At 53.6% G+C, this 25,464-nt stretch overlaps 3 protein-coding genes across 3 annotated transcripts; all 3 read left to right on the forward strand.

Moving 5' to 3' along the window:
- Window positions 1–2,165: 2,165 nt before the first annotated feature.
- On the forward strand, window positions 2,166–6,774 carry CD79B (CD79b molecule). The gene is made up of 6 exons (XM_009980032.2): window positions 2,166–2,232; window positions 4,144–4,185; window positions 5,006–5,317; window positions 5,839–5,957; window positions 6,250–6,291; window positions 6,642–6,774. The coding sequence occupies exons 1-6, from the start codon at window positions 2,166–2,168 to the stop codon at window positions 6,738–6,740; spliced, it is 681 nt and encodes a 226-aa protein (XP_009978334.2). The 3' UTR covers window positions 6,741–6,774.
- Window positions 6,775–12,649: 5,875 nt separating this feature from the next.
- On the forward strand, window positions 12,650–15,935 carry GH1 (growth hormone 1). The gene is made up of 4 exons (XM_009980033.2): window positions 12,650–12,733; window positions 13,455–13,571; window positions 13,916–14,077; window positions 15,735–15,935. Exons 1-4 carry the CDS (start codon window positions 12,650–12,652, stop codon window positions 15,933–15,935), a joined length of 564 nt encoding a protein of 187 aa, XP_009978335.2.
- A 261-nt stretch (window positions 15,936–16,196) lies between these two features.
- Window positions 16,197–21,778, forward strand: RDM1 (RAD52 motif containing 1). The gene is made up of 7 exons (XM_086626638.1): window positions 16,197–16,283; window positions 17,624–17,803; window positions 18,179–18,301; window positions 18,525–18,687; window positions 19,240–19,338; window positions 20,142–20,230; window positions 21,677–21,778. The coding sequence occupies exons 1-7, from the start codon at window positions 16,197–16,199 to the stop codon at window positions 21,776–21,778; spliced, it is 843 nt and encodes a 280-aa protein (XP_086482764.1).
- Window positions 21,779–25,464: the final 3,686 nt, after the last annotated feature.

The raw sequence follows: 25,464 nt of genomic DNA on the forward strand, positions 1-25,464 counted from the left end.
GATTCAACCAAGAAGTGAGGTGGGCTTGGAGGAGGTGCACACCCCCTGACATTGCCCCATGCCAGGCTCTGTGGGGCCAGACCTGCATCACTCGCCACGCGGGAGCAGTTCAGCATCACGGGGAGAAGGCAGCAGTGGACAAAGGAGGTTTCTGCTTCAACGTGTGGCTGGAGGAGCTGACCCTGGGACACACTGACATCTCCAAGGGCCACAGCACAGCCTCGCTGCTGCGTGTCTGCTCTGGCTGGAACAGCTCATCCCAAGGCTGGCGTAATTCAAGGTGAGCATCGTGGTACCCACGCAGGCAGGGGGCTGGAGGGAGAAGGTGGTCCCTGTCCTCCTGCCCAGGGGAAAGGAGAGTGGTGAAACACAAGCCCTGATGAATAGGGATGGGCAGGGGAAGGGCGCAGCTGCCCAGCAGTGGCTCAGCTCTGCCCATGGGGCATGGTCAGGCCATGTGCTGTGGGCTGGGGAGCCAGTATGGCCCAGGGGAAGGGACACAGGACCTTCCTTGTGAGACCATTGGGTGTCCCAACACCCTGTGCCACCAACCTCTGCCTGTACAAGGGACTTCCAGAGGAGACCGAGCCCCTCTGGAGCAGGTCCATGCCTCTTTGTGGGTGCTAAGGAGCCCGCAGGCAGCGCAGGGGGGTGGTTTGGGTCCAGAGAAGGGCACTCTTTAGTCTGTGCCCTGCTCTCGGTTTCGCTCCAGGGGGCCTTCCCAGGCACCTCCCGCACTCCTGCCTCGCTCATCCAGCTTCCGTCTCCAACCCCAGGCCTTGATAAAAATCCCACCGGTGCCTGCCGAGCACGTGGACATCCCCCATGGCTTTTGCCCTGCAGGGATGTCGCAGCTGGGAGCTGCTTTTCCAGCCGGACCAGAGGCGATGGCAGCAGGGACACAGCAGCACAGCCCCGACGCACGGCACCGTGCACAGCACAACGTGCCTGCTCTACCAAGAGAAGACACCTCTCCCATCATCTCTCTTTCCCTCCTGGGACCAGTCTTTCTCCAGAAACATTTATTATCTCCCCTTTCCCGTTTCGTGTCCCCTCACATACAAGTTGAGGCTCAGGCCGGTTCCCAGCAGCCGCCGGATGCTCAGAAACGGTAAAAAACCCACCAAACCTGCAGAAGGTGAAGGTTTGGGGAGGCCCCAAGCAGAGACATCCGGGCTCTGGCGACCAACACGACTGGCAAAAGTACCCAAAGGTGTTTTTCACATGGATTTACAGTTCAGTGCTCGCCCGCAGCCGGCAAAGCGTGGCAGGGGAAGGCACGGCACAGAGGGAAACCGTATTTGTGTCCCAGGGCAGAGGGGGACAGAGCTCGCCTTGGGGTCCCACGTTGTGGTTCCTCAGGGACTGGTTGTCTCCACAGGGCTCGTGGAGAAGGGTCTCGGTCATGGCAAACTGGGGGGTGGAGGAGTGGGCACAGCTGGCACCCAGGAAGGTGACACCTGGTTTTGGCCATCTTTCTCCTCTTTTAGAGTTCACCTTTCCCTGGAAGGGAGGCTGAGGGGCTCTCTGGGATGCTGGGGCTGGGAATTAGGGGTCTGATCCCACTGCACCCCTCAACGAGCAGAGATTAGAAGCCCCACAAACGTCCCCTCTTCCCACCCCGTTCCTGCTCCAACTCTTGCAACTGGGTCAGCACCAACCCTTGACCATCACTTGTGGGAGATCTGCCCACGCTACTGTGGAGCTGGGGTACAACCCTGGAGGGCCACCTCCATGCTCTACCCCACCCCAGGGATGTGTCAGTGCTGGGGAAGGGTCGCATCCAGCTCCCTGAGCATGTCCCCTGCGCTCAGCCCAGGTTTTGCGTCACTGAGTGCATCGCCAATGGGCTCATCTCCAGCGCTGGCGCAGACCCACACCAGTGGCCACCTCCATCAAATGAGGCCACCACGACGAGCGTGGCCTGGGGACACGAGGCTGGACGGTGCCCAGGGCGCAGGCACCACCCGCCCCAGCGTCTGCGCCGCATTCAAAACCGGCCCCGAGGGGAAAGTCCCCATCGAGGAGGATTTACATGAGCAGGAAAGGGGCCGTCTCGCCTCTCGTAGCAGCGGCTTTGCCATTTTTAGGTACGGAGGCGAAGCCAGTCGGAGCAGCCGCCGCGTTTCGCTGAAGCAAGGGCGGCTGGATGTTTGCGGTGAGAGATGGCTGAGCTCGGCACGAGGCTCCGGGTGCTCCAGGTGAACCTCTGGCTGGTGGCCCTGCTCGCAGGTAGGCATCGAACTCGGGCTTTGCGCTGCGGAGCGAGGAAACGCGTCGGCGCGAGTCCCTCGCTCAGCACGACGAGGGGCTTCGCCCAGGTCTGGCTTCGAATTAATGAGTTTTAGACTTTATGGCCGCTCCCAGTCCCGCTCTGTGCAGGAATCCAGCCCCGGGCGCAGCGGAGCCGGGGAGGACCCACGGGGACTCGGGTTTTGGGTTTTGCTTCCCGTCGAGGCGCCGGGGACTGGACGCGCCTGTCTCGCCCGGCAGCGCAGGAGCCTCGGTGAGAGCCCGGTGCAGAGCTGGGCTGGGGTTGCAGGTGGCAGGAAAGAAGGGGTTGGGCTGGTTATTTTTTTTACCATTTATTACTCTCCGAGGCCTAAGGAAGGGACTGGGACAGCGCTGAGGCCATGGCAGAGCCGCGTCCCTTTGCTCTGCGGGGTTCAGTGCCCAGGAGTGGAGGAGAAATTAGAGGAAAAAGGCTTTTGGGGGTGATTTGGAGACCCTGTGTGAACATCTTTGTGCTGTTTTCCTTTGCATTCCCATGGAGAAACAGCAGCTAAACCCAGGACGCACAGCTCCGGTCTCCTTCCAGCTCCTCTTGCTTGGTACAGGGACACCATAAAAACCCACAGCAGATCCCACCCTCAGCTGGGGAAACTGTGCCCTCAGAGGAATGGGCGTTTCAAAGGTTTCTGTTGGGCATCCACTCAAGTCCAGCATGGATTCAAGGTCGCAGGGTTTCACCCTGGCTCCTGCGGTGGCTTGGAGGGAGGACAGGAGAAGATCAGCCCACCCGTGGTTGCAATGGAAGCCTTGGCTTTGAAGGCAGTGAGGGACCAGCCTGGTCTTTGTCTAGAAACACCAACCAAACACGGAGAGCAGAGCCCTGTGTCCCAGCTGGCTGGCAGGACCGCAGGGACACCCACCCAACGCACAGCTGGACCAGGAGCATCTCCCCATCTCAGAAAAACATGAAATGAGGCTGGAAAGGAGAGTTTGCCCGCAGGAATGTAGGTGCTGAAGGTGAACGGGGCAGCACAGACCTGGAAGAGGCTCTGGGACAGGGAGGGGACCCCACAGCTGAGCCAGGAGGTCCCCACTAGGCTGCTGTTCAGGGCAGGAAGGTCTTCAGCGGGGTGGCAGGGCTCAGGACAAACCTCAGGCTGGGGAACTGAACCTTCCTTCTTCTCAGGGGGAGCTTTGCAGCTGCCCCAAGGCGCTGGGAGGTGGTGCAGTCCCCACCTCCGTGCCAGCTTCCCCACGGTGGGGTTTGGCAAATGTTCACCAAGCAGAGGGAGGTGGGCACTGAAGCGGGGCGGTAAACAGGGCTGGTGCTTCCTGCCCAGCTGCAGCAAGAGGAACCGAGGCACAGGAGCTGTGGGCAGGGGCACCCATGGGTGCTGGGGTGTTCCAGCATCACTCCGCTTCCTGCACTGCACAGCAGGTCCCAGGGCTCCATCCAGCCCTTGTCCCAGGGTGGGGGCTGCACGGTCCCAGGGTCTGAGAACCTGCCCTGGCCATCACGGGGCTCCAAGGCCAGGGAAGCCGCAACAGGGAAAGTGTTTCTGGTTGATTCAGAAAAGAGAGAGTGTAAAGAGAGGTGTGAGCCTGGCTGGACCCTTTTGGAAAGGTGGAAGCCTGGGCGGGTATTAATAACAAAGGGAGGTTTCAGCGGGAAGTCAACTAGAAAGTGACTTGGAGAAAATTCAAGAGATGGGATGGAAACAGAAGGGTTTGCACCCAAATCTCCATTGCTCTGTGTCCTCTGAGTGGAGCTCTGGTTGATGCACCCAAACACGCCATCCCACATGGAGAACCATCCCACAGTACCTGCTGTCCCATGTGGGACATCCTGCATGGGCTTGTCCTACCCGAGCTCTCAGCCACTATCTCAGGGCCACTATCCCTGTCTTGCAGGTGGGGTCTCAGCAGCCAAGAACAGCACCGGGAATGTCACAGGTAACCTCTCAGACCCACTGGGCTCTTCCCTACATGTGTCCCCAGGGTCCCTCCCATCCCCACTGGCTATGCCACAAAGGTACTGGCCCTGTGAAGATCTGGAGATGTCCATCACCCACCACCCTTCCCCATCACAGAGGCGATTCCCAGGCTGTGACCACCTCCACGGCATCTCCCCAGCCCAGCGTCTTGCTCTCCCTCTGCAAAGCTGGATCCGTTTTGTCTTCCCTCAGCACACATAACAGTTTTTCCTCCACGTTTGCAGAGCACGTTGCATGAGCAGGATGTGGCTTGGGACCAGGCATCAGGCTCCCACACATGGCGTTTACGCCATTTACGCCATTGCCACCCATGGGGTGTTAAGCAAATTCATTAGGTCTGGGACCAAAACATGGGCGAAAATACAAAATACAGCAAAATGCAAAAAATGTGGAAGTGTGAGAGAAGCCGGCTGGGGAGACGGGTCAGTCCCACAAAGGCTCCGTGGTTCGTGCCAGCACGGGCTGTAATTCTGGAGCTGGGACTAACGAGACGTACACAGGGAGGGGTGGGGAGCAGTGAAAAATTATCCGAGTGAAGCCGTTCTCACAGAAAACTCGAGTTTCCATGAAAAGCATGTTTTCACCAAAAGTCTGATTCCTACCCCCAGGTGACGATGACTCACCAAAACAAAGCTGAAGGCTCAAAAGCAGTACAATCCATGAAAACAGAAAGCTTTTGATTTGGGAGATGCTGGGGGGTCTTGTGGGAGCAGCTTTTTTCCGATGCTCCCCGGGTGCCGGGTCTTTGCTTCGCCGTGACCACCCTTGTCCCCTGGCAGACAGCGGGTGCCCCATGGTGCAGCAGCAACCACGCTACGTGGCGGCCAAGAAGAACATGCCTGTCCACTTCATCTGCTACTCCCAGGAGCCCCAGAACGTGCAGTGGTACAAAACGTCGGAGGACAGCGATGACCTCTACGAGCTGGATCACAACACCTCTCGCTACAGCATCGAGAGGAAAGACAACTTCATCAACTTCACCATCTTCAGGATCAACTACAAGGACAACGGCATCTACGTGTGCGATAGCAAGAACCTCACGGCAGAGAAGAAGCAGCCGCACTTGTGCGGGACGGAGCTCAGAGTCATGGGTGAGTGGGTGCCCTCCATCCTCCATGCACCCCAGGAGATGCTCTTTCTCCTCCTCTCACTCTTTCCCCTTCTCCCACTATTCCCCCTTCCATATGAACCCCACCTCGTGCTTCTGTGCACTCACCTCTTCCCATGCTGGTGGAATCCCTTTAGATACAACTGTAGATGCTCCATGGCACCACAGAGGTTTCTTCGCTCATCTCTAGCCACCGAGCCCCACGATAAGCCCCCTGGTTTGCCCTGGCACGTCTACCCCACAGAAGCATATCCCAGGTGCCACATTCCCATAATAAATCAGATTTTTCCTAGTCCGGGCTAGTGGTGGGTCCTGCCCAAGGTGTCTCATCCCAGAGCTGGTCCCTGATGCTCTGATCTCTCCGGAGGGGGAGGGCACGTCAGCCATGTCCCCCCATCCACTCCGCTGACACACGAACCCGTGGCCATGCCGAGCTCGACCCCGTTCCCCAGGAGCCTGGCATGGAGGTGGGACACGGGGCTCTCCCTGTGCTGCTGCTCCCAGGTCACAGCAACATCCAGCAGATCCAGACCAGGAACACCGTGAAAGATGTCATCATCATCATCCAGTCCATCCTGCTGGTCATCTTCATCAGTGTCCCCATGTTCCTCTTCCTAGATAAAGTAAGTGACAGCATCTCCAGCAGTGGGAATGTCCCCATCTTTGCCGCTGCGGTGCTCACAGCGGTGTCCTGCATCCCAGCCAGGACACTGGTAGGGATGGGGTTTGGGGCTGTTTCATAGTGGGGTGACCAGCTGAAGTGGGAAACAAGCATCTAAAATGGGATGTGGGGGACTGTGTGGATCTGTCTGCGGAAACTGTTGGACCTGACCTAGAGGGACGAGGCTGGGGACAGGGGACAGAGAATTCCAGTGGGTGCTGGTGACACCCAACCCGTGATTTCCCTCTCCATAGGGTGAACGCAAGGAAAGCCCAGAGGAGGACCACACCTATGAGGTAATGCTGCATTAATTATAGAAATACCTCTGTAATATCAACCTGAGCCTTGGAATGGCCCATTGTGCCCTTGCTGGAGCTCTGCTAGGTACCACCTAGGGTGCATCAGGGCATCTTCCTCCCAAGCACTTGTCACATATCGGCCGTAAAGAGCTGCTTGTAAAACCAAGCCAAGCTCTGAGCACATCCAGCCATCTATCTCCATCTTCTCCCCTCTCAGAAGCTGCCCCAATCCCTGGGGGAATAGCCTGGAGATGGGTTGGTCCCCCTTGAGGGTACCAAGGGGAGACATGCTGTGGCCAAAGCCACAGTCCTCGTGCTGTATCTCAACCTCCTTCTTCTTGGTGCAGGGCCTGGAGGTGGACCAGATGGCCACCTACGAGGACATCACTCCTTTCCGGGACGTGAAGGCCAAGTGGACAGCTGGGGAGCATCCTGGCGAGGAGTGAGGGGTCCGGCACCTGCCGGCACCGGTGGCATGGCTCCCTGCCAGCACCCTGCCGGCACCTGCAGGAACAGGCCCCCGGCTCCTGTCCTGGACCATGGCTCTGACAGGCACCTGGATCCCGGGCTGAGATCCTGGGCTGCAAACCACCTCGCACAGAGCTGGGTCCTACTGCCTTTGGGTGGTCGCTTTGCCACGTCCAGGCTGTGCCCACTGAGGCTGCCCTGCCCTGGCTGTTGCTCTCACCGCCCCGCTGATGAACCCCTAAAGCCTATGTAGAAATTAGGAGCCACCTGCCTTCCCCCTGGTAGCAAACTGGCCCCAAGCCTCCGGGCAGCCCCACACCACGGCGCTGAGCTCCTGCATGGTTAAAGCAATGGAAGTGTCAGGGTGGGTGGTGGGTCTCCTCCAGCCCCACCATTCCTGAGAAGGAGAGGACCAGGCACGATCACTCTCTGTGCTGCAAGGACCCTCCTAGGCTGCGAGATCCTGCTGCAGCCCTGGCAGAGGAGCCGAGGTGAGCAGCAGCATTGTTATGAGAAGCGGATTTTGGGCCACTGTTTAGCTCTCAAACCATGGACGTGTCCAGCAGGCCAAGCTGGTAGTTGTCTGAGATGGAGGATCCTCCAAGAGCACCTCTTTCTCCTCAAAGGCTACAGGAAAAGTTGGGGAGACAGCTCTCACCCAGAGGGTCTTGCACAAGGCTTGTTCCTCTCCAGGCAGGAGCTGGCCCATGTCACCAGGACGTCCCCATGGTGAGGGACACGTGTGACCTCAGAACCTATGGGAAAGATGTAAATTGCAGGACACAAATGTCCACTTGCTTTTTCAGGTCCTAATAAAGGTAATGGGCAAATTCACATCCTGCTCCGTCCCACCGTGCCTGGTCCAAGGGTGTCCCATAACCCTGGTGCCAGTGCTGGTGGGATGACCTGGGAATAAACAGCAGCTTTTCATGGGTCCAGCTTAGCTAGAAACCAAACTTCACCCCGTCAGGGCCCTAGAGCAGGCAGGGGTGTAGAGCCAAGAGCTGCTGGAAGCTCCCGCTGGGCACGCACAGGGGGACCTCGGCGGTCCCAAGACGTCAGCTTGGGATGAGAAACAAAGACCGTGGCCAGGAACCGAAACAGAACAGAGCCAGGAACTCCGCTCCCGGCTACATCTGCTCTTGCAAGAGAAGCTAAAAAACATCTGGAGAGGAACAAAGCGGCGCTAATTGGTTTTGTTAACAAAAACTCTCTTGGCACGGTGGCAGCAGCTGGGTGGGTGACGGGGCTCGGGGCTGGCTGGGCACTCAACACCAGAGCTCCGGGGGTCTGGAGGGGCACGGCGAGCACAGCGTGGTGGGTTTGGGTGGACGAGGCAGGACAAGGGGGTGACAAGGGCTGTGGGGCTGAAAGTCTGTCCCACCTCGGAGAGCCCAGGGGCCCGGAGCCCCGGTGGCTTGTGACGTTTGAAGCCCCGAGGCGAGGAAGACAAGACTGCTCCGCTTCCCAAAACAGCCAGCAGAAAAAAGAGGGTAAAATCATGAGCAAACGGGGCTTTTCAGCAGAGAACAGGATGGTTCTTGTTCAGTAGTAAACCACCTTCCTGGAAAACTGGAATTCAATCTAAACAGCACAAAACCAGCATTTTAAGGTTGTTTTTTACTAGCTAAATAAAAATGAGTTGCATGCACATGTATATAAATGTTACTTCAACATGTTTTACTTATAAAATTGATTAATTAAAGAAAGGAGCATTCACAGGGAGAGAAGTGAACTGGCTGTTCCCACTTTGCACATTTGCCAAGATTTGCAGAGCTCATCCCTCCATCCCTTGTTTTCAGTTACGAAAGGGAATAGGAAGGCAAACTTTCCAGCCTTCCCAGTTCCCAACCGCTTTCTCAGCCCTGCGTAAACAACTCGCTCAACTGCCTCAACCGAATCGTACGAAAACACGGAGAATCTGCTGTTTGCACCTGGAGAGGAAGATGTCGATGGCAAAACCAGTTTCGGTGACCCCCAGTTCCGCTCAGCTGCTTGCCTACGCTCTCAGCCCAAGGCTTCAGCTTCCTTTAAAATGCCAGAAGCAAATAAATGTTTCTGTAGTGTTAGGGTTTTGTTTTAAAGTCTTAGACTAGTTTCTAGGGAGCTTATATATAGGGTTTGTTGTAATTTTATACTGAGACAGGCTTGTATTTAAAATGCATTTAATGTAAACAAATATATTTCAGTATGTACAGTCCAGGCTCTGTATTTTGTCCCAATTTGTAGCCCTACCATCGGCAGGACGGTCAGGCAGACAGACTGGGTTGCAATCCTGGACCTCTTCAGCTTCATCTTTAGAAACGGGTTCGGCGAAACTGAGCAGTTTTCGTACATAAACCCCATCAATTCAATCCGAAAAGGAGCATTTACCCTGTGAGTAGTGAGCTACGGTCAACCGTCACCTAAAACCTCGGTCAACCATGTCGTTGCCCTCCGAAGTGCAGAGCCTGGGCTGTGGGCCAGCAGCTGGCTCCTTGGGCAGGATTCACAGCTCACCCATCAGCTGGGAAGGTCCTGTCCGCACAACCACCCCAGGCTGGGGGGTCAGGAGGCCCCAGGGAGTAAAGACACCTGCAAGAGAAGTTGTTTCATTTGTTTAGATGCCGCTGGTGATGCTCAGGGTAAGGTGGGTGGGCACAGGACCACCCTGAAGAGAACTAAGAGGGTTTTTTCTCTTTCGAAAAAGTAACTTGGAAATAGGACAAGGGGCAATGGATTTAAACTGAAAGAGGGGAGATTTAGATTAGATAGAAGGAAGAAATTTTTCACTCTGAGGGTGGTGAGTCACTGGAACAGGTTGCCCAGAGAAGTTGTGGCTGCCCCATCCCTGGCAGTGTTCAAGGCCAGGTTGGATGAGGCTTTGGGCAACCTGGTGTAGTGGAGGGTGTCCCTGCCCATGGCAGGGGGGTTGGAACTGGATGATCTCTGAGGTCCCTTCCAACCCAAACTGTTCTGTGATTCTATGATTCTATGAAATTACAGTCTCACGCTGCTTTGTGAGATGCTACTTTCAAATGCAGGCGTTTGAAAGCCAGAAAAATGCCAAGCCGATATCCGAGAGCTGCTTATGCAACTGTAACGCTGCCCGTGGCGTGTGCTGGCCCAGCCCGGGACTCCACAGTCACGCACTGCCTTCTCCACAAACCTTCTGCCTCATTTAATGCTGAGATGATCGGGGACAAACCAAGCCTCAGGGACACCGTGCAGTCTAGGTCATTCTGGTGACTCTGTGCTTGGCTGCAACCTAAAAAATGTTGATGTAGCACCACGCTTTTACTACCAGAGCTAGAAAGGCAGCAGGGCAGCGATGGGCAGGACTCGGGTGCAGGGTGCTGTACCAATCTAGGTGCAGTGGTCAGGCATCGTCATTAACAGGCAGCAGAGCCCACGCTGGGCGGGGGTGCCTGCTGCTCTGCTCATCCCTGACAAATATTGACATATTTAAACACGATCCAGAGTAGAAAAACACACCCAGATGTTGCTGGCTATTGGGTGACGGGATACCTGATAGCTGCAGGACCCACTGTTCCCTCTTCTCTAGGGACTGACATTTACCCTGCGACACCACGACGTCTCCAGCGAGCAAACAGCCGGGGGCTTCTCGGAACAGACCGCGCTCTGCCCAGCGTGTTTATTAACGAGCTCTTGCACCCTCCGCTCCAGCCGCCCCCGTGATGATGCCACATCTCAGAAACTGGAGCCACATCAGGGGGGCACAGCAAAACCAGGGCCCCAGGGGAGCCAAATCACCACCCCTGACCACGAACAGTCCCTGAAAGCCGGACAAAGGACCAAAACAGGGTGGTTCGGGGCAATTGGCGCCTTATGGGGAGTAAAAGTCCTTGAAGCCCTCCCAGGAGTTGCCCATCCCAGGTTCTGCCTTGTTTTGCTCAAAAGCAGAGACAGGTGTGCTGTGACCTCTCCTCTTCCCCATCACTTCTACCCTCTTTCCACGCCAGCCCTCTGCTTAATCCAGAGACATTTCACGTTTGCGTCTCAGACAAGAGCAGGATAAACGCTCGCAACCAGATCTTCTCATAGCCTTGTCCAGCTGAGGATGTGAGAAACCTCCCAGAGCTCTAGCAGCTGGATTTGCAGTGGGCAGGCTGGCACCTGAACAAGCACCTGGGTACGACAGCTCTTTGTCACACCTAGGGCAAACCAGCTCACCAAAACTGTGTGCTGAACCTTTGAAATTTTGGTAGAAATTGAAAGAAATTACTCTGCAGAAATAGGATTCATCTGACAACATCCATCCAGCTCTACCCCTGCTAACAATCAAGGGGAAAACAGCCCACTCGTTTTAAGTCAGAAGTCTCCCAAACTGGCCAGTCAGTCCTGTTAACTGGGGGCCAAAGCTGTTGAGACAAGCAGGAAAATCAGGTGGACGCAGCAAATTCCACCATGTAAATGCACTGATCTGATTTGGGATGGGTCTTCCAATGACCAAGAAACTTTTATTTGCAATAAACAGCAGAAGATGGCGAAATCGTTCAGCGCTGATTTCATCCCCACGCAAACAACCCCCCCACCCTCCCCATCTCTGTATAAATGATTACAATTAGGCAGCACCATTGCGGACACTCGTGCATTTATGCACGGAGAAGATACAGAGATGTTGTTGTGATCATGAACACACGTATACATTTTAAACAGACCCCCTGCTATATAAGGGGTGGCTCAACAGTTACCTCTACCAGCCTAGATGAAAGGAGGAAACATTCAAGCAACACCTGAGCAACTCACCGGGCAGAAATGGCTCCAGGTACTTTTCCTTATTTCGGTTTGAAAGGATTGCCAGTGCTGCCAAACTTTTAGGGTGATGGGAGAGGATGATGATGGGTGGTACTGTGGTGGGCTATACACAATCAGTGCCAGTCTTAAATCAAAACGTGGCAACTTATACATCAATGAAAAACAATACCCTTCCCTACAGCGCGATGTTAATCCGTGAATTAACTTACATAGTCTTTAGCCTAAACTGGGCAAGAAGAGGGTGGATAAGATGAAGAACAAGGTGAAGCCCCAGTTATAATAGTTACTATTAACATAAATGTTGGCAGGGATATTAAAACTCATATTCGAAGCTTAAGATGGGGATCAGGACAATGTCTAATGTCTATGTCCAAGTCCTACAGGCTCCAGGGCATTCCTTCACTGAAAGGTATTGGTCTGAGATGAGCTTTGTGGTCTCTGTAAGCACAGACGGACACTTGTGTGAGTTAGATGTGACGGGTTGAAAACCTTTAGGCTTGATAAAGATCACCAAATTCTACAGGTCCGTCCCAGAGAGGAGGTCACAGTACAAGTAACACCATCAGCTCTCATCCTAGTGAAGGCAGACAGCCCGTTACGCCAGCAGCATGGTGTAAACCTAAGGTAAAGTGAGGTACTCCCAGGCCCTCAGCTGGTACTCACCATTCCCCGCTTGCTCACGCACTGAAGACTGCACTGTGCTCTCCTCGTGAGGGCAAGGCCTATGGAAAAAACATGAGCATCTTCGGGAAAAACATAGGAACGTACTCTAGATTTCATGGAGGAACAATGACTCTTCAGCCAGGAGGACAGCGCTTACAACATTGGGAGCAGTACGCACCTGGAGGGCATGTCTAGTGAAAGGGGACAGGGTTTCATTTCATTTTGGGGAGGGTTAAACTCACCCACGGAGTCAAACAAGACGTTCAGGCAGGTGAGCCCTCAGCCAGCACGGATGGAAGAGGCTGGGAATTAATTCCCACGTGCCATCCCTCCTCAGCACAGTCACGAAAGGATTGCTAACACCTTTCCTCTTCATTTTGCTGCAGGGTCATGGTTTTCTCCTCTCTTCATTGCTGTGATCACTCTGGGACTGCAGTGGCCACAGGAAGCCGCCACCTTCCCAGCCATGCCCCTTTCCAACCTGTTTGCCAACGCCGTGCTGAGAGCTCAGCACCTTCACCTCCTGGCTGCCGAGACATACAAAGAATTCGTAAGTGTCGTGGCCTCTGGACTTGATGGTTTGTCATGGCCTCTGGACTTGTAGGGGAAGCCACAGCTTCCCCTAGTGTAACTTCTACTATTGGTGCCTTCTGTGCCAGCTCTCAATGAGGAGAAAGGGTCTTAACAGGTTAGGACAGATTACGTCCCATCAGCCCAGACCCTGTCTCCTCCTCACAGCTCTCTGCCTCCACCTCTGATCCTGCACAGTCCCCTACTCAGGGCCATGGCTGCCCGTGTCCAAACCTAGTGCACAGTCAGCTGCCTCAAAGACAAACCTGGCTCTGAAAGCGTTGGGAGATGGCACAGATATTTCACAAGACTTTCCTGTGATGGTCACCTTCAGCCCTGGCTGATTCCGAGTGCTTAAAACTATCCAGTTTCTGCAGTTGCCAGAAGATGGTATGAGCCATCACTTTGGCAAGAGCTGTCCTGAGGGTCATCTGCTCCTGGGAGAACCCAATCCAAATGTGTTTTGCGTTCAGCTTAGCACTTTGGCTTAGTGAGAGGAAGACTTTTAGGTCCAGTAGCTACTGTGCCAACACACAAACTCCTGTTTCCCACCTGCCAATCCTGTACACAGACACCTCATGTCTCACATTTATTTCTTGCAAAGAGTAACCATTCAGCACAGCTTGGGAAAGCATCTACTGTTTTCTCCCAGTACACAGGCAACAGATTTAGATTTGAGTGTATTTGGGATGTCTCCACAGGAACGCACCTATATTCCAGAGGACCAGAGACACGCCAACAAAAATTCTCAGGCAGCATTTTGTTACTCAGAAACCATTCCTGCTCCCACAGGGAAGGATGATGCCCAGCAGAAATCGGTAAGTTCCCTCCCTCAGGGCAAGCACAGACCTGTTTGAAGAGCCCACCTGTGGTTCATCACAGGAACAGAGGGTTTCCATCTCTGAGCACTTCAGAGCTTCCTGAGGTATCATTCCTCCTCTACCTTTTTACTATTTAAACCCTGCATGAAGAAAGAAAGACTCTTCTGGTTCAGACTATAAAGCTCTTGCTTGCACAAGACAAACTTGTCTGTACCTGCTGAAGCTGCAGGAGCAGTGGCACATCTCTGGGTCACCTCCAGGCTGCTTCAGAAGGAGCAGGAGACACAGGTAACTCTACCAAATACTTCACCTGCACAGCTTTGACCTTTTATTAATTTCAGGACATGGAGCTGCTTCGGTTTTCTCTGGTTCTCATCCAGTCCTGGTTGACCCCGGTGCAATACCTGAGCAAGGTGTTCACAAACAATCTGGTTTTTGGCACCTCAGACAGAGTGTATGAAAAACTAAAGGACCTGGAAGAAGGGATCCAAGCTCTGATGAGGGTAAGTTGCCGCACGACTACAGAATAGCAGAGATCTCCTAAACACTGGGTACTCAGCTCTCTGGGTCTTCCACAGGATCCAAAGACCATGAGAAATCTCCCCACCTTCCACTCTGAAGACCAGTGGTGTGCTTTGGACTTTGCTTATCTTAAGATAATGAGATCATGACACCCCACCATGCACATTTCATCACTGGGGAGTATAAGAAAACACATAACAAATGTTAATAGCACTGCCATAACCACTCAGACAGCAGTAGAGACCAGGAAAACCCCAACAGTCCAGGCCCAAAGTCTTCCCAAACCCTGCACCAAACAATACTCAATGAGTTAAATCTGCTGTACAAACAGTAATGTAAGGATGTTTGCTATGTCTCCATGCAAAATACTGTAAAGTTGAGCAAATTTTTATGAAGTTTGCAATCTGGCTTTAAAGGCTCACAACATTTTATAAAAACGGCCCATATAAGTCTGTGTACAGATGGAAGCCTATATTCTGATGTTTCTCTCTTACGTTAATACAGCACCCAGACAGCTGAGAGCTGGAGAGTGAACTCCTTCAAGGGCCACTCCTAATTTTTGCTTTGTTATTTTAAATGAAATTGCTTATTATCTGCCCGAACCCCTTTTCAGTTATGAATACTCTATAGTTAAGTCTATCTGCCAGCATCACCATGTAGCTAGAGCTCTGAGACCTGTATCTGTGAGAAATGAGTCTGGACAATTATTCACATCTTCTAGCATCTAAATAACTCAAAGTCAGACTCTGAGAGTAGACAGAGATCTTCTGTCCCGGCACCTCAGCTGGAGTAAGTACATGCATGTATCAGGACCACTTCCAGATTTTCCTCTCCATTTGGTATGTGCTTGGGTATTGGGAAGCAGTACACAGAAACTAGACAAATAATCACATTTCATCCACAACTCTGTTTACTTAACCAAAACTGTCTTGTTTACTGTGCCAGCTGGTGAGCAGAGCAGGGCAGGAGGAGCGGCAGACTGCACATCTCTTGGTTTCACGTGCACACAGCATGGGCCTGGGTCAGACCTTTGCTCACTGGGAAAGTGGAGGAAAAATGGAGAGAATTAATTGCCTGGTTCCCCTTTTCCTTGGTTAGAGTAGCTACAGAGACACACTGCAACTTTTCCCCCTATTTTAAGGCCCCAAAAGCCACACTCCTCCCTCCCTGCAGCCTTGTGCCAGCTCCCTTCTCGCTGCCAGCCACTTGCGCAGCATCACCCCTGTGCAACCGCCCTCCCCGTAAGCACACCAACTCCAAATGTAGTAGATTCAGGTTGGATATTAGGAAAAAATTTTTTACCATGAGAGTTGTAGAACACTGGAACAGGTTGCCCAGAGAGGTGGTGGATGCTCCATCCCTGGAGACGTTCAAGGCCAGGTTGGACAAGGCCCTGAGCAACCTGATCTAGTTGGAGATATCCCTGTTCCTTGCAGGGGGGTTGGACTAGATGACCTTTGAAGGTCCCTTCCAGCCCTAACCATTCTATAATTCTATGTTTGAAATACAACTCAGGAGGGGGAAAAACATCCCCAACCTCCCCTAAAGCGAGACGGGAGCCGTGGCGACGGGTCCCTCGGAGGATGCTCGCCCGCGGGTCCCCACCATGTCCCCCAGCGCCTCTCCATCCCCTGGCAGGAGCTGGAGGACCGGAGCCCGCGGGGTCCGCAGATCCTCAAACCCACCTACGACAAGTTCGACGTCCACCCGCGCAGCGAGGACGCCCTGCTGAAGAACTACGGCTTGCTCTCCTGCTTCAAGAAGGACCTGCACAAGGTGGAGACCTACCTGAAGGTGATGAAGTGCCGGCGCTACGGGGAGGCCAACTGCACCGTGTGACGCCGGGGGTGACCCCCCCGGCCCCTCGCCGGCCGCGCTGCCCCGCTCCTTGTAACGAAAGCCCGAATAAACCCGCTGCCCGCCGGCCTGTCTGTGGGGGTCGGGGCTGGGGGGATAAGTCGCTGCCGGGCCGGGGCGGGTTTGCCGGGGGGGGAGGTGGATTTGGGGCTGGGGGTGGATCTGGGGAGGGTTTTCGCTCGCACTCGCGGGCTGGGCGAGCAGGGCCGGGCGGAGGGCGGGAAGAAGGCGGGTCGCTGCGGCATGGCGGAGGTGGTGGAGTTCCGGGTGCCCGCGGGCAGCGCCCAGACGCTGCTGGTCTGGGGGCTGGAGCCGGAGCCGGGCCTGGAGGTGAGGTGAGGCCGCGGGCTTGGCCTGGGCAGCGGGGCCGGGCACCCCCCCTCACCCCGGGGCTGAGGAGCGGGGCCTGGGATCCCCCCGGGGCTGAGGAGCAGGTCTGGGACCCCCCCCAGGCTGAGGAGCGGGGCCTGGGTTCCCCCCGCCCCCGGGCCAAGGAGCAGGTCTTGGACCACCCCCAGGCTGAGGAGCGGTTCTGGGACCCCCCTCCCGGGGCTGAGGAGCGGGTCCTGGGATCCCCCCGGGGCCAAGGAGTGGGTCTGGAATCCCCCAGGGCTGAGGAGCAGGTCCTGGGATTCTCCCCCCGCCCCCAGGGCCGAGGAGTGGGCCTTGGACCCCCCCCAGGGCCGAGGAGTGGGCCTTGGACCCCCCCCAGGGCCGAGGAGTGGGCCTTGGACCCCCCCCAGGGCTGAGGAGCAGGCCCTGGACCCCCCACCCCCGGGCCGGCAGCAGGGACTGGGACCCCCCCCAGTCCCTCTCCCCGTCAAGCTAATGCCCCAGTTCCCCCCCATTGTACCGATGGCTTCACCTGTGTGCTAATAATATATTTTTTAATTCCCTCCCCCTTTTTTTTGGTTTGTTTTTAATAATTTTTGAGTTTCCATGTCTCCCTGAGGCATGCTGGGTGCAGGGCAGCCCCGGGGGGTGTCGGGCCAGCCCAGTGGTCCTGTCCCTGTGCCACGGCCGGTTTTGGGGTCTGCACAGCAAAGCTACAAACACGCCCGCGCAAAGTGGAAGAGGGAACGAAACGGCGTTAGTCTGCACGCAGTACCCTGCTAACGTCTCACTGAAAGCTTTTGGCAAAGAGCACAGCTTCTCCAGGCGGGATGGCAGAGAGCAAGGGGCCGTCTGGGGTGAGGATCACAGGATGGTTTAGGCTGGAAGGGACCTTCAAGACCATCCAGTCCCAATCCGCCTGCCATGGGCAGGGACACCTTCCACTACACCAGGTTGCTCAAAGCCTCATCCAACCTGGCCTTGAACACTTCCAGGGATGGGGCAGCCACAGCTTCTCTGGGCAACCTGGGATGGCTGGAGGGGACAGAAAATCCCACGTCTGTCTTTGCTCTCTGTCCAGGGGCTGGATGGTAACGGAGATGAGACGTCGTCAGGGCCAGAGGTCCAGCCAGGTTGAGCTTATTTTTATGGAGAAGTACTCATCTTCAGTCTTGCTACTTATTCCAGGCCTTATTGCCGTTAAACAGTACTAAAATCTTTCCTCGTTTTCTAAGTAATTAGGTCTTGCGAGTAGTTCTCTCTCTGTTGCTGTTGTTCAGCCCTTGGAGCATTCATAGATACTTCAAAACACCCTTTTTTCTCATGTTTTTCCTCAGCATTCCCTGTTTTCAGCCTTTTCCAAATTCGGGCTGCTCTACTCCGTGCGAGCACATAGGAATGCTGCCGTGGCAGGGCCTGGATATTACGCCGTCATCAAGTTTTATTCAGCTGGAGATGCCAGCAGAGCCCAGCGCGCGTGCAACGGGCAAAGGCTGTTTCAGAAACGCCCCTTGAAGGTAAGAGGAACGGCCCCAGGTGTGAAACCTGCAGGACTCAGCACGATGACCTCCAGCAGCGGAGTAGAATCACATTAAATACTTGTTAATCTCAGTGATGCTTTCTGTGCAAAAAGTTTCCTAACTTGTGGCTGACCGCTACCACCGTGGTGACATCCCCCACCGCTGGCTCCCAGGTAGCATTTAAGCAGGAAAATGGCAGCATCCCTCTGGAATAATTTGCAGGGCCTGTTTCTGGGTACAAAATATTGAACACCTCTCAGAAGCACGCATCTGTAACCAGTAGGTTACATTCCTGGAGCTATCAGTGGCATGTCTTTAGTGGGAACCTTCTAAGTGAAGCCTGGCTAACCAGGGTTCTTCTCTCCTGGACAGGTTTGTGTTTGCACCAAGCAGAAGGGGTTTCAGCAACAAGTCCTTGCTCTCAACAGCAACAAGTGCCAGGAGTTGGCCAACCACTACCTTGGCTTTAACGGCTGGTCCAGTCGCATCATCACAGTAAGGGACCTTTTTTGTTCATCTGTCATCCTTCTCATCCTCTTCTTAATGAGAGTGGTCAGTGAAATAAGAAGAATTGTCCTCAAATCAGCAAATCATAGCTACAGGAGCTGTGTTTTGGACTACAAATGGGGATATTCTGAAAGCCTGGGGAGAGGACTGACTGGTCATAACATCCCCTTCCTATTTAATCAAAATTAATGATCTGTGGTCTTTCCAACAGCTGCAGAACGTATCTGGCTTTGATGGTGAGAATGAGGAACTGGGAAAGACGTTAGAGAAGCGATCTGTGAAATACCTGTGTGCTGTAGAGCTGATGCTGCCCAACCATGGGGTACGCACCAGGGGAGTTGCCCTTGGTGAGGCAGACACAGAAAACGGTGAAGGTACGTTTTGGGTGCAGCTGGAAGTGTCTCAGCAGCTGTCACAGGCACTGGTCAGTCTTGCTTTTGCATGGTTTATGGGTTTGATAAAGTGTCTGAGTTTAGCTGGAGACAAGGATCTGTGCAGGGCCTTCTGAGCTGCTGTGCTATGCAGCAAGGGATCCTGAGCATGCCTCTTTCCTCCCCACTTCACACCAGTATCGCTTTCCTACCCTCTGTTCTCTCGCCTGCAGCGTCATTCATTCCCCATCACAGCCACTTCTGGTGTGAACACACCATGTGATGGCATCTGTGGCACAGCTCAGGTGCCAGCGGGCTTCTCCACTGCCCGCTGCCCTGGGCACAGCCCTGACACAGGGCTAAGGATCGCGTGCTGCTGTGGGTGGACACACAAAGCCCCTGTGAGGGTGCTGCCATGCTTCCAGCGACCCCCGAAACATAAGCAGCTTTCTTACCAGATCCTTAAGGCTGTGTTCAGTTACATTTCCTAGCACGATGCAGCTGATGTGCTTTATGTGCCGAGCATCATCTTAACATGCTGCTTGTTGCGTTCAGATCCTCTCGAGTTTGTCACGGCCTCAAGAAGAGCTCAGAAACTCGCAGTCGGGAAGGCTTTGTCTGGCGCCTTTCAGAGGATACTCCTTGTAGTCTTAGGTAAGGCCTATTTTTGTATTGAACACTGGGGAGTTTGGGCTAATCACTTAACTTTCATGATAATTGATACGGATTCGTTATCTCTCGACCTTTCTTGGGATTCATGGAGGCTTGGGGAGGTCTCGAGCAAAATTAAACTTGTTTTGTGGTCTGTAGTGATTTAACAGAATGAATGGTTTTCACCCTGTGAGCTATGTGTGAGTGAAAGGAAAATCCAATAGGAGGTCAGTATTTTTATGATAAATAAATCATTAAAACTCAAAATTCTGAGAGTGTAAACACCGACAGGGAAAGCTTTTTAACACTATGTGTGCATGCGAATAGGGAAGTTCTGATTCCAGGGGGAACATGAATTGAATTGCAGCACTTTGCACAGTTCTGTCCTGGTTCCAAGCCAACCAGGTGCCATCAAAGGTCTGTGCCCCACTGTCGTGTTCAGTGTTGCATCTTTGGGGCTACTATCTCCTTTGAGGTTTTAATCATAGAAGCTGGCTCTGTGCCTATCCAGGCACTGCTAGATCTGCTTTCTCTGGGTTCCAGGTCACGTTCCTCCCCTGGATTCTTTAAGGTGTTCTTTTGAAAGGTGAGTGTCTGGATTTGTTTAGTAAGAGCCATTTGGTTTTCTGCAGAAAAGATAAGCAAACAGGCCAGAAAAAGCAGCACGCTCATTCAGACCAGCAGCCACTCTGAAAGCCATTATGAAGCAGAATCATCCCATCTGGAGTTTAGAGTAGGCTTATTGTCAGTACACACAGTAGTAACTAACCACGTCTCTGGCTGTTTATTCTATGTGCTTATTTCAGAGAATGGGAAAGTGGCCGTGGAGTACAATTCCACCCAAGAGGAGCTCACAGACTCCTTAACAGAAGATGAACTGAAGGGGCTCGTTCAGGTAAAACCAGTGGATATTTAGCTTTGGCACAGGACCTGTGTGTTACATCTAGGGATTGGAGATACAGCTGTTAACTGTTACAGCCTCTGACACCCTCCTTTTATGCAGCAATCACCTTGACTTAAATTCTAGGAAGTAATTACATCTTGGAATTGTACAGCACGCTAAGGTTTTAAAACTCCTACTTTTTTAGGTATCTTTGTGCAGAAACACATGAATATTTTAGATGGCACAGGAAAGCGAGCGGTTAGGGTACAGGGCTGCTACAGTGCAGGGTGACAAGTCCGACCTATGACAGTGTCCAGACTGCTCTTCATAGAATCTGAGAGAGGGAAAATCCCAGTAAAGTCACAGTAGGTTAAATCAAATGATTTTTTAAAAAGTTCTTAAATAAATCAAACTCCGCATCTCGAAACGCACTTCATAAACTTATCCTTACCCCGGAGGGAATGGTTGTTAAAAGCTTGGGTGAAGTAAAAGCTTTGGTGAAATCCTTGCAGGTAATTGCGGGATCTCTTTGCATGCCCCGAGCAAAAACACCCAGGTACAACAGTAAAACTTTAATCACCATGCTCAGTGAGATGAGTTGTGCCAGCTTCTGCACGCAGCCAGTCCTGAGCAGAGGGTTTCATCTCGCTTCGTTTGAAAACACTGCTGCTTACCAGGTGGGATCACGGATGCTGTGGCCTTTTGCAGGCGAGCGTCACTCTCACGTGATGCATCGGCACCGTGCTGCGCAGTGTCTGACTCCTGCAGCATGCGTGGAGGAAGTGCCCAACAAACCTTGTGCCACATTATTCCATTTGGTGACTCTGAGTCACCTGGTGTCCACCGGCAGAACTATCTTCCTTTCTCACTGAAGAGCAGGAGTAAAGCAGGAGGTGTTTTGGAGTGTGAAGTAATGTCCGTCAGATTTTGGTTTTTTAATCAGTTGAGAAGATGAAATTTCTGCTGGTTTGTTCTCTCTCTGCGTTTTGTTCTGCGTAGCCCCTTCTATCTGACCTGTTTTAAACCCGCAGAGAACTGATGTAACGTGCAATGACCATAAGAGAAGTGTGCAGCGAAGTCAAACGGAAAGCCTGCTGCTTCTCAAACCTCTGTTTCACCGGAGGAGCCATCCCTCACCTCCCCTGCCATCTCACTTCCCTTATGATGGTGTGTGGGAGGTAATTCGGTGCTCGCTCTCCCCAAGACCTTCCAGCCTGATAGGAAGAGGAACAGACAGGAATTCAGAGGACTTGCTTGGGAGGAGCGCTGCTGGGTGTCCTTTTGGTTCATTGCCTTGTGATGTCGGTCAGTCTTTCCAAAACAGAAATGTTCCTGAGTTGGTAAATTCCAGAGAGGCTGTCTCTTGTACGTGGTAAAAATATATTGTTTCCAGGTGCAGAGAGGTGAAGCTAAAATATGTTGCAAAGAAATAAATTTCCTCCTGATTTCTCTTCCCAGGTCAATGAATTGTCTTTGGAACAGTTTGACCTCGAAGAAGAAGTTTTGTCCGATCTCAGTTTCGATGAGGAGCTCCCTAGCTGGGAGACGCCATCTAATTAATGCAGCTCTGTCTTCACGTCGTTTCCCAAAGTTCTGCAGTGTTTGATTAGGAGTGAAAGCCTCGCACTGTGAAATGACATGTGCGTCACAGCCGATGTTTTCTTTTTCTCCAAATACGTAACAGCAAAAGAAATGGGCAAGAAACCCAGTGTTACTAAAATTAAGCCCAAAAATGCATGCTGTTTTTGGAGAGGAAGTGTTTTCCTGTCAATTTATCCAGGTCAGCTATATATGGAAGCCATCTTAGCTGCACGGTTATTATTTAGACAGCGTAACAGATGTGCGTAGCACTTACAGACAAATAAAAGGAGCGAGCCCTCCCCGCAAGAGCGTACGGTTCAGGTTCATTCCCATCTGCAGGAGAAAGCCAGAGACAGCAGAAGGAGACGTCTTACCAGCAGGAGTAGCTGTGGTACTTACACATGTCTGCACAGGCACAGAAAAACACCCTTTCTCTTGGATTCTCTTGAAGTTTCTTTTAAAGAAATTTCCATTTCTTTCTTTTAAGGAGATTTCTTTTAAGGTCATTTCTTTAAGTCTTGTAATAATGTGTTGTGCCACGTGGGTTGAGCCCCAGCGACAAGTAGTTGGGATGTTATCGCGATGTAAAGCGAAGATTCTTTCTAATTTCAAAAACATTTTTCATTAAATTATGTAAAATGTTTTAACTCCATGTGATGAATGAACCTCAGAGGCAGCACAAGCACTGGGAAGGGGCGTCAAGCTCCCCGGATCACAAGGCAGGGTGGGAGGAATGCTTATTTGATAACGGATCCCCGCTCAGATTTTTTGACCTCTGTCTTTGGAGAGAAAAAAAAAAAAAGATGACTGAAAAATAGGAGAGCTCAGGGATGATTTGAGATTCCTCTTGAAATGAGAGGAGCGTGGCCTGTTTAATTTCATTTTAAAAAGAGAGGAAAGGGGCGAAAGGAGACCAAGGGGGGACCTCATTAATGTTTATAAACATGAAAAGGGTGACTGCCATGAGGATGGAGCCAGGCTCTTCTCAGTGGCATCCAATGACAGGACAAGGGGAAATGGATATAAGCTGGAACACAGGAGCTTCCGCTTAAACATGAGGAAGAACTTCCCAGTAAGGGGAACAGGCTGCCCAGAGAGGTTGTGGAGTCTCCTTCTCTGGAGATGTTCCAAACCTGCCTGGACGCGTTCTGGTGTGATCTGATCTAGGTGGTCCTGCTCCGGCAGGGGGATTGGACTAGATGATCCTTTGAGGTCCCTTCCAATCCCTGACACTCTGTCATTCTGTGATTTGCTCCAGCAGAAGATGCCTGATACTGGGTGAGCTTTTTAAGTGGGAAAGCGCAGGCGAAACGTAGTCCAGTGGCCAGACACTGGATTTAAAGAACTCCAACTGGGAAGCAGCGTTTCACAAGGGGGGTGCTGAAGGGGGTGAACGTCCCTCGTGGGGTGCAGGAAATGCCCAGAAAGCCAACCGTGTCCTTGGCTGCATCAAAAGAAGTGTGGCCAGCAGGTCGAGGGAGGGGATTCTGCCCCTCTGCTCTGCTCTGGTGAGACCCCACCTGGAATACTGCGTTCAGCTCTGGAGTCCCCAGCACAAGAAGGACATGGAGCTGCTGGAGCGAGTCCAGAGGAGGCCACCAAGGTGATCTGAGAGCTGGAGCACCTCTGCTACGGAGACAGGCTGAGAGTTGGGGCTGTTCAGCCTGGAGAAGAGAAGGCTCCAGGGTGATCTTATTGCAGCCTTCCAGTACCTAAAGGGGCTACAGGAAAGCTGGGGAGGGGCTTTTTACAAGGGCGTGTAGTGACAGGACACGGGGCAATGGCTTTAAACTGAAAGAGGGGAGATTTCGATGGGATCTAAGGAAGAAGTTTTTCCCTCTCAGGTTGGTGAGCCACTGGAGCAGGTTGCCCAGAGAAGCTGTGGCTGCTCCATCCCTGGAAGTGTCCCAGGCCAGGTTGGATGGGGCTTTGAGCAAGCTGGTGCAGTGGAAGGTGTCCCTGCCCATGGCAGGGGGTTGGCACTGGATGATCTCCTTGGTCTCTTCCAACCCAAACCGTTCCGTGATTCTAATTCCTCCGCACGGCGAGCTCCCGGCCGGGGGCCGTGTTTCTGTGGCACGACGCGTTCTCCCGGCGAGGGACCGTTCCGGAGCCGCCCCGGGCCGCGCGGAGGGGCCGCGGGGCTGCGGCCGCCCCCGGGCTGCGTCCCGCCCGTTGCCCGGCGACCCCGCGCCGCCATGGGCCCGGCCCGGCCCGGCCGCCCGCTGCTGCTGCTGGCGCTGCTGCTGGCGGCAGCCCCCGGCCCCGGGCAGCCCCGGCGGCTCTGCCCGCTGCCCTGTCGCTGCCAGCCGCGGCGGCTGGACTGCAGCCGTGCCGCCCTGGCCCGCGTGCCCCCCGCCCCGCGCCGCGGCGGCCTCTTCGTCCTGTGAGTCCCGCCCCCCCGCCGCCCGCCCGCCTCGGCTCCCTGTGCCCGGTATCCCGGGGAGAGAGTCGCGGGCGGGAGACGTTCTTGGTGCCCGGGGAAGGGGTGTTCCTGAGGAGTGACGGTGTCAATCGTTTCTTTGCAGGAATTTCACTGGCAACTCCATTTCTTCCCTCGGGAAACAAGCGTGGAGAGAATACCCGTGGGCTGAGTACCTGCAAGTATCCTTCAGCGTTTCAAATGTCAGGAATCGGGTGTTTTCAGTCCTTTTGGCTGGTTTTTGAGCCGAGGGTCACACAAAGCATTTCCAGCTGGATTCGGAGCCGAGCCGCTCAGCGAGAAGGGCTGTGAATCCCCAGGGCTTCCTGGTGCGGCACGAAATGCCGTGAGCTGTGTCCCTTCCATCCTTCGGCACCAGGATGGTGCCTATATAAATACTAATATTAAATACTATCCTTATTTAATCAATGATCAGGCCACAGTCAGCTCCAGCAGCCCGGGAGCAAGTCCCTGCTCCTGTGACGAGCTGGGATGATCCCTGTAGTGACTCTAAGAGATGTTTTAGTAAAGCCACTGCAGGAGGTTTTCCCCTGGAAATCTCATTTCCTCATGGAGAGCAGCTGGGGTAACAATAAACGTCCCGTTGTCTCATTCCAGAGTCCTCCAGGACAACGATCTGCAGGCAGTGAAGAGGCGTTCGCTGGAGGGTCTGCTGCTGCTGAAGCACCTGTAGGTACCATCCCCTGCCCCCCATGGTGGGCTGCTGCCTCACCCTCCCTTGGACCCCTGATGCTCAACCCACCCTGACACAGCATTTTGTTCCTCCTGGGTTTCAAGGTACAGCCAGAGCAGGGCAGGGTGTCTTGGCGCCGCAGTAGTGCCTGGTGGGAGGGTTTCCCGTAGAGGCACGGTGCAGCTTTCATTTCCCCAAATCCAACCAAGGGGAGGAGGCTGCTGCGCTTTCCCACAGATATTGGATGACTTTGATTTAACCCCAAGCTAACAGTGACCTCCCGTGCCCTGGGAGATTGCCTCTGGCTCTGTTTGTCTGAGGATCAATGTTTTTGGGGTGAGAACCACCTAGAATGAGGCAACACCCATGCATGCCTCGCTTCTGCTAGGGTTTGGGTGGAAAGACCTCCGTTGTGGTGAAAACAGCCCCAGATGGCTGATCACTCTTGAGAGAGCCTCTCCAGTGGCTATCCCGGGTGGAAAGAGAGAAGACTTTCTTCCACCTCCTGCCCCGGTGGAAGATCTCTGCTTCCACCTCCTGCCCCGCGCA

Source organism: Tauraco erythrolophus, chromosome 25 (assembly GCF_009769465.1).
Source record: "Tauraco erythrolophus isolate bTauEry1 chromosome 25, bTauEry1.pri, whole genome shotgun sequence".
NCBI lineage: Eukaryota > Metazoa > Chordata > Aves > Musophagiformes > Musophagidae > Tauraco > Tauraco erythrolophus.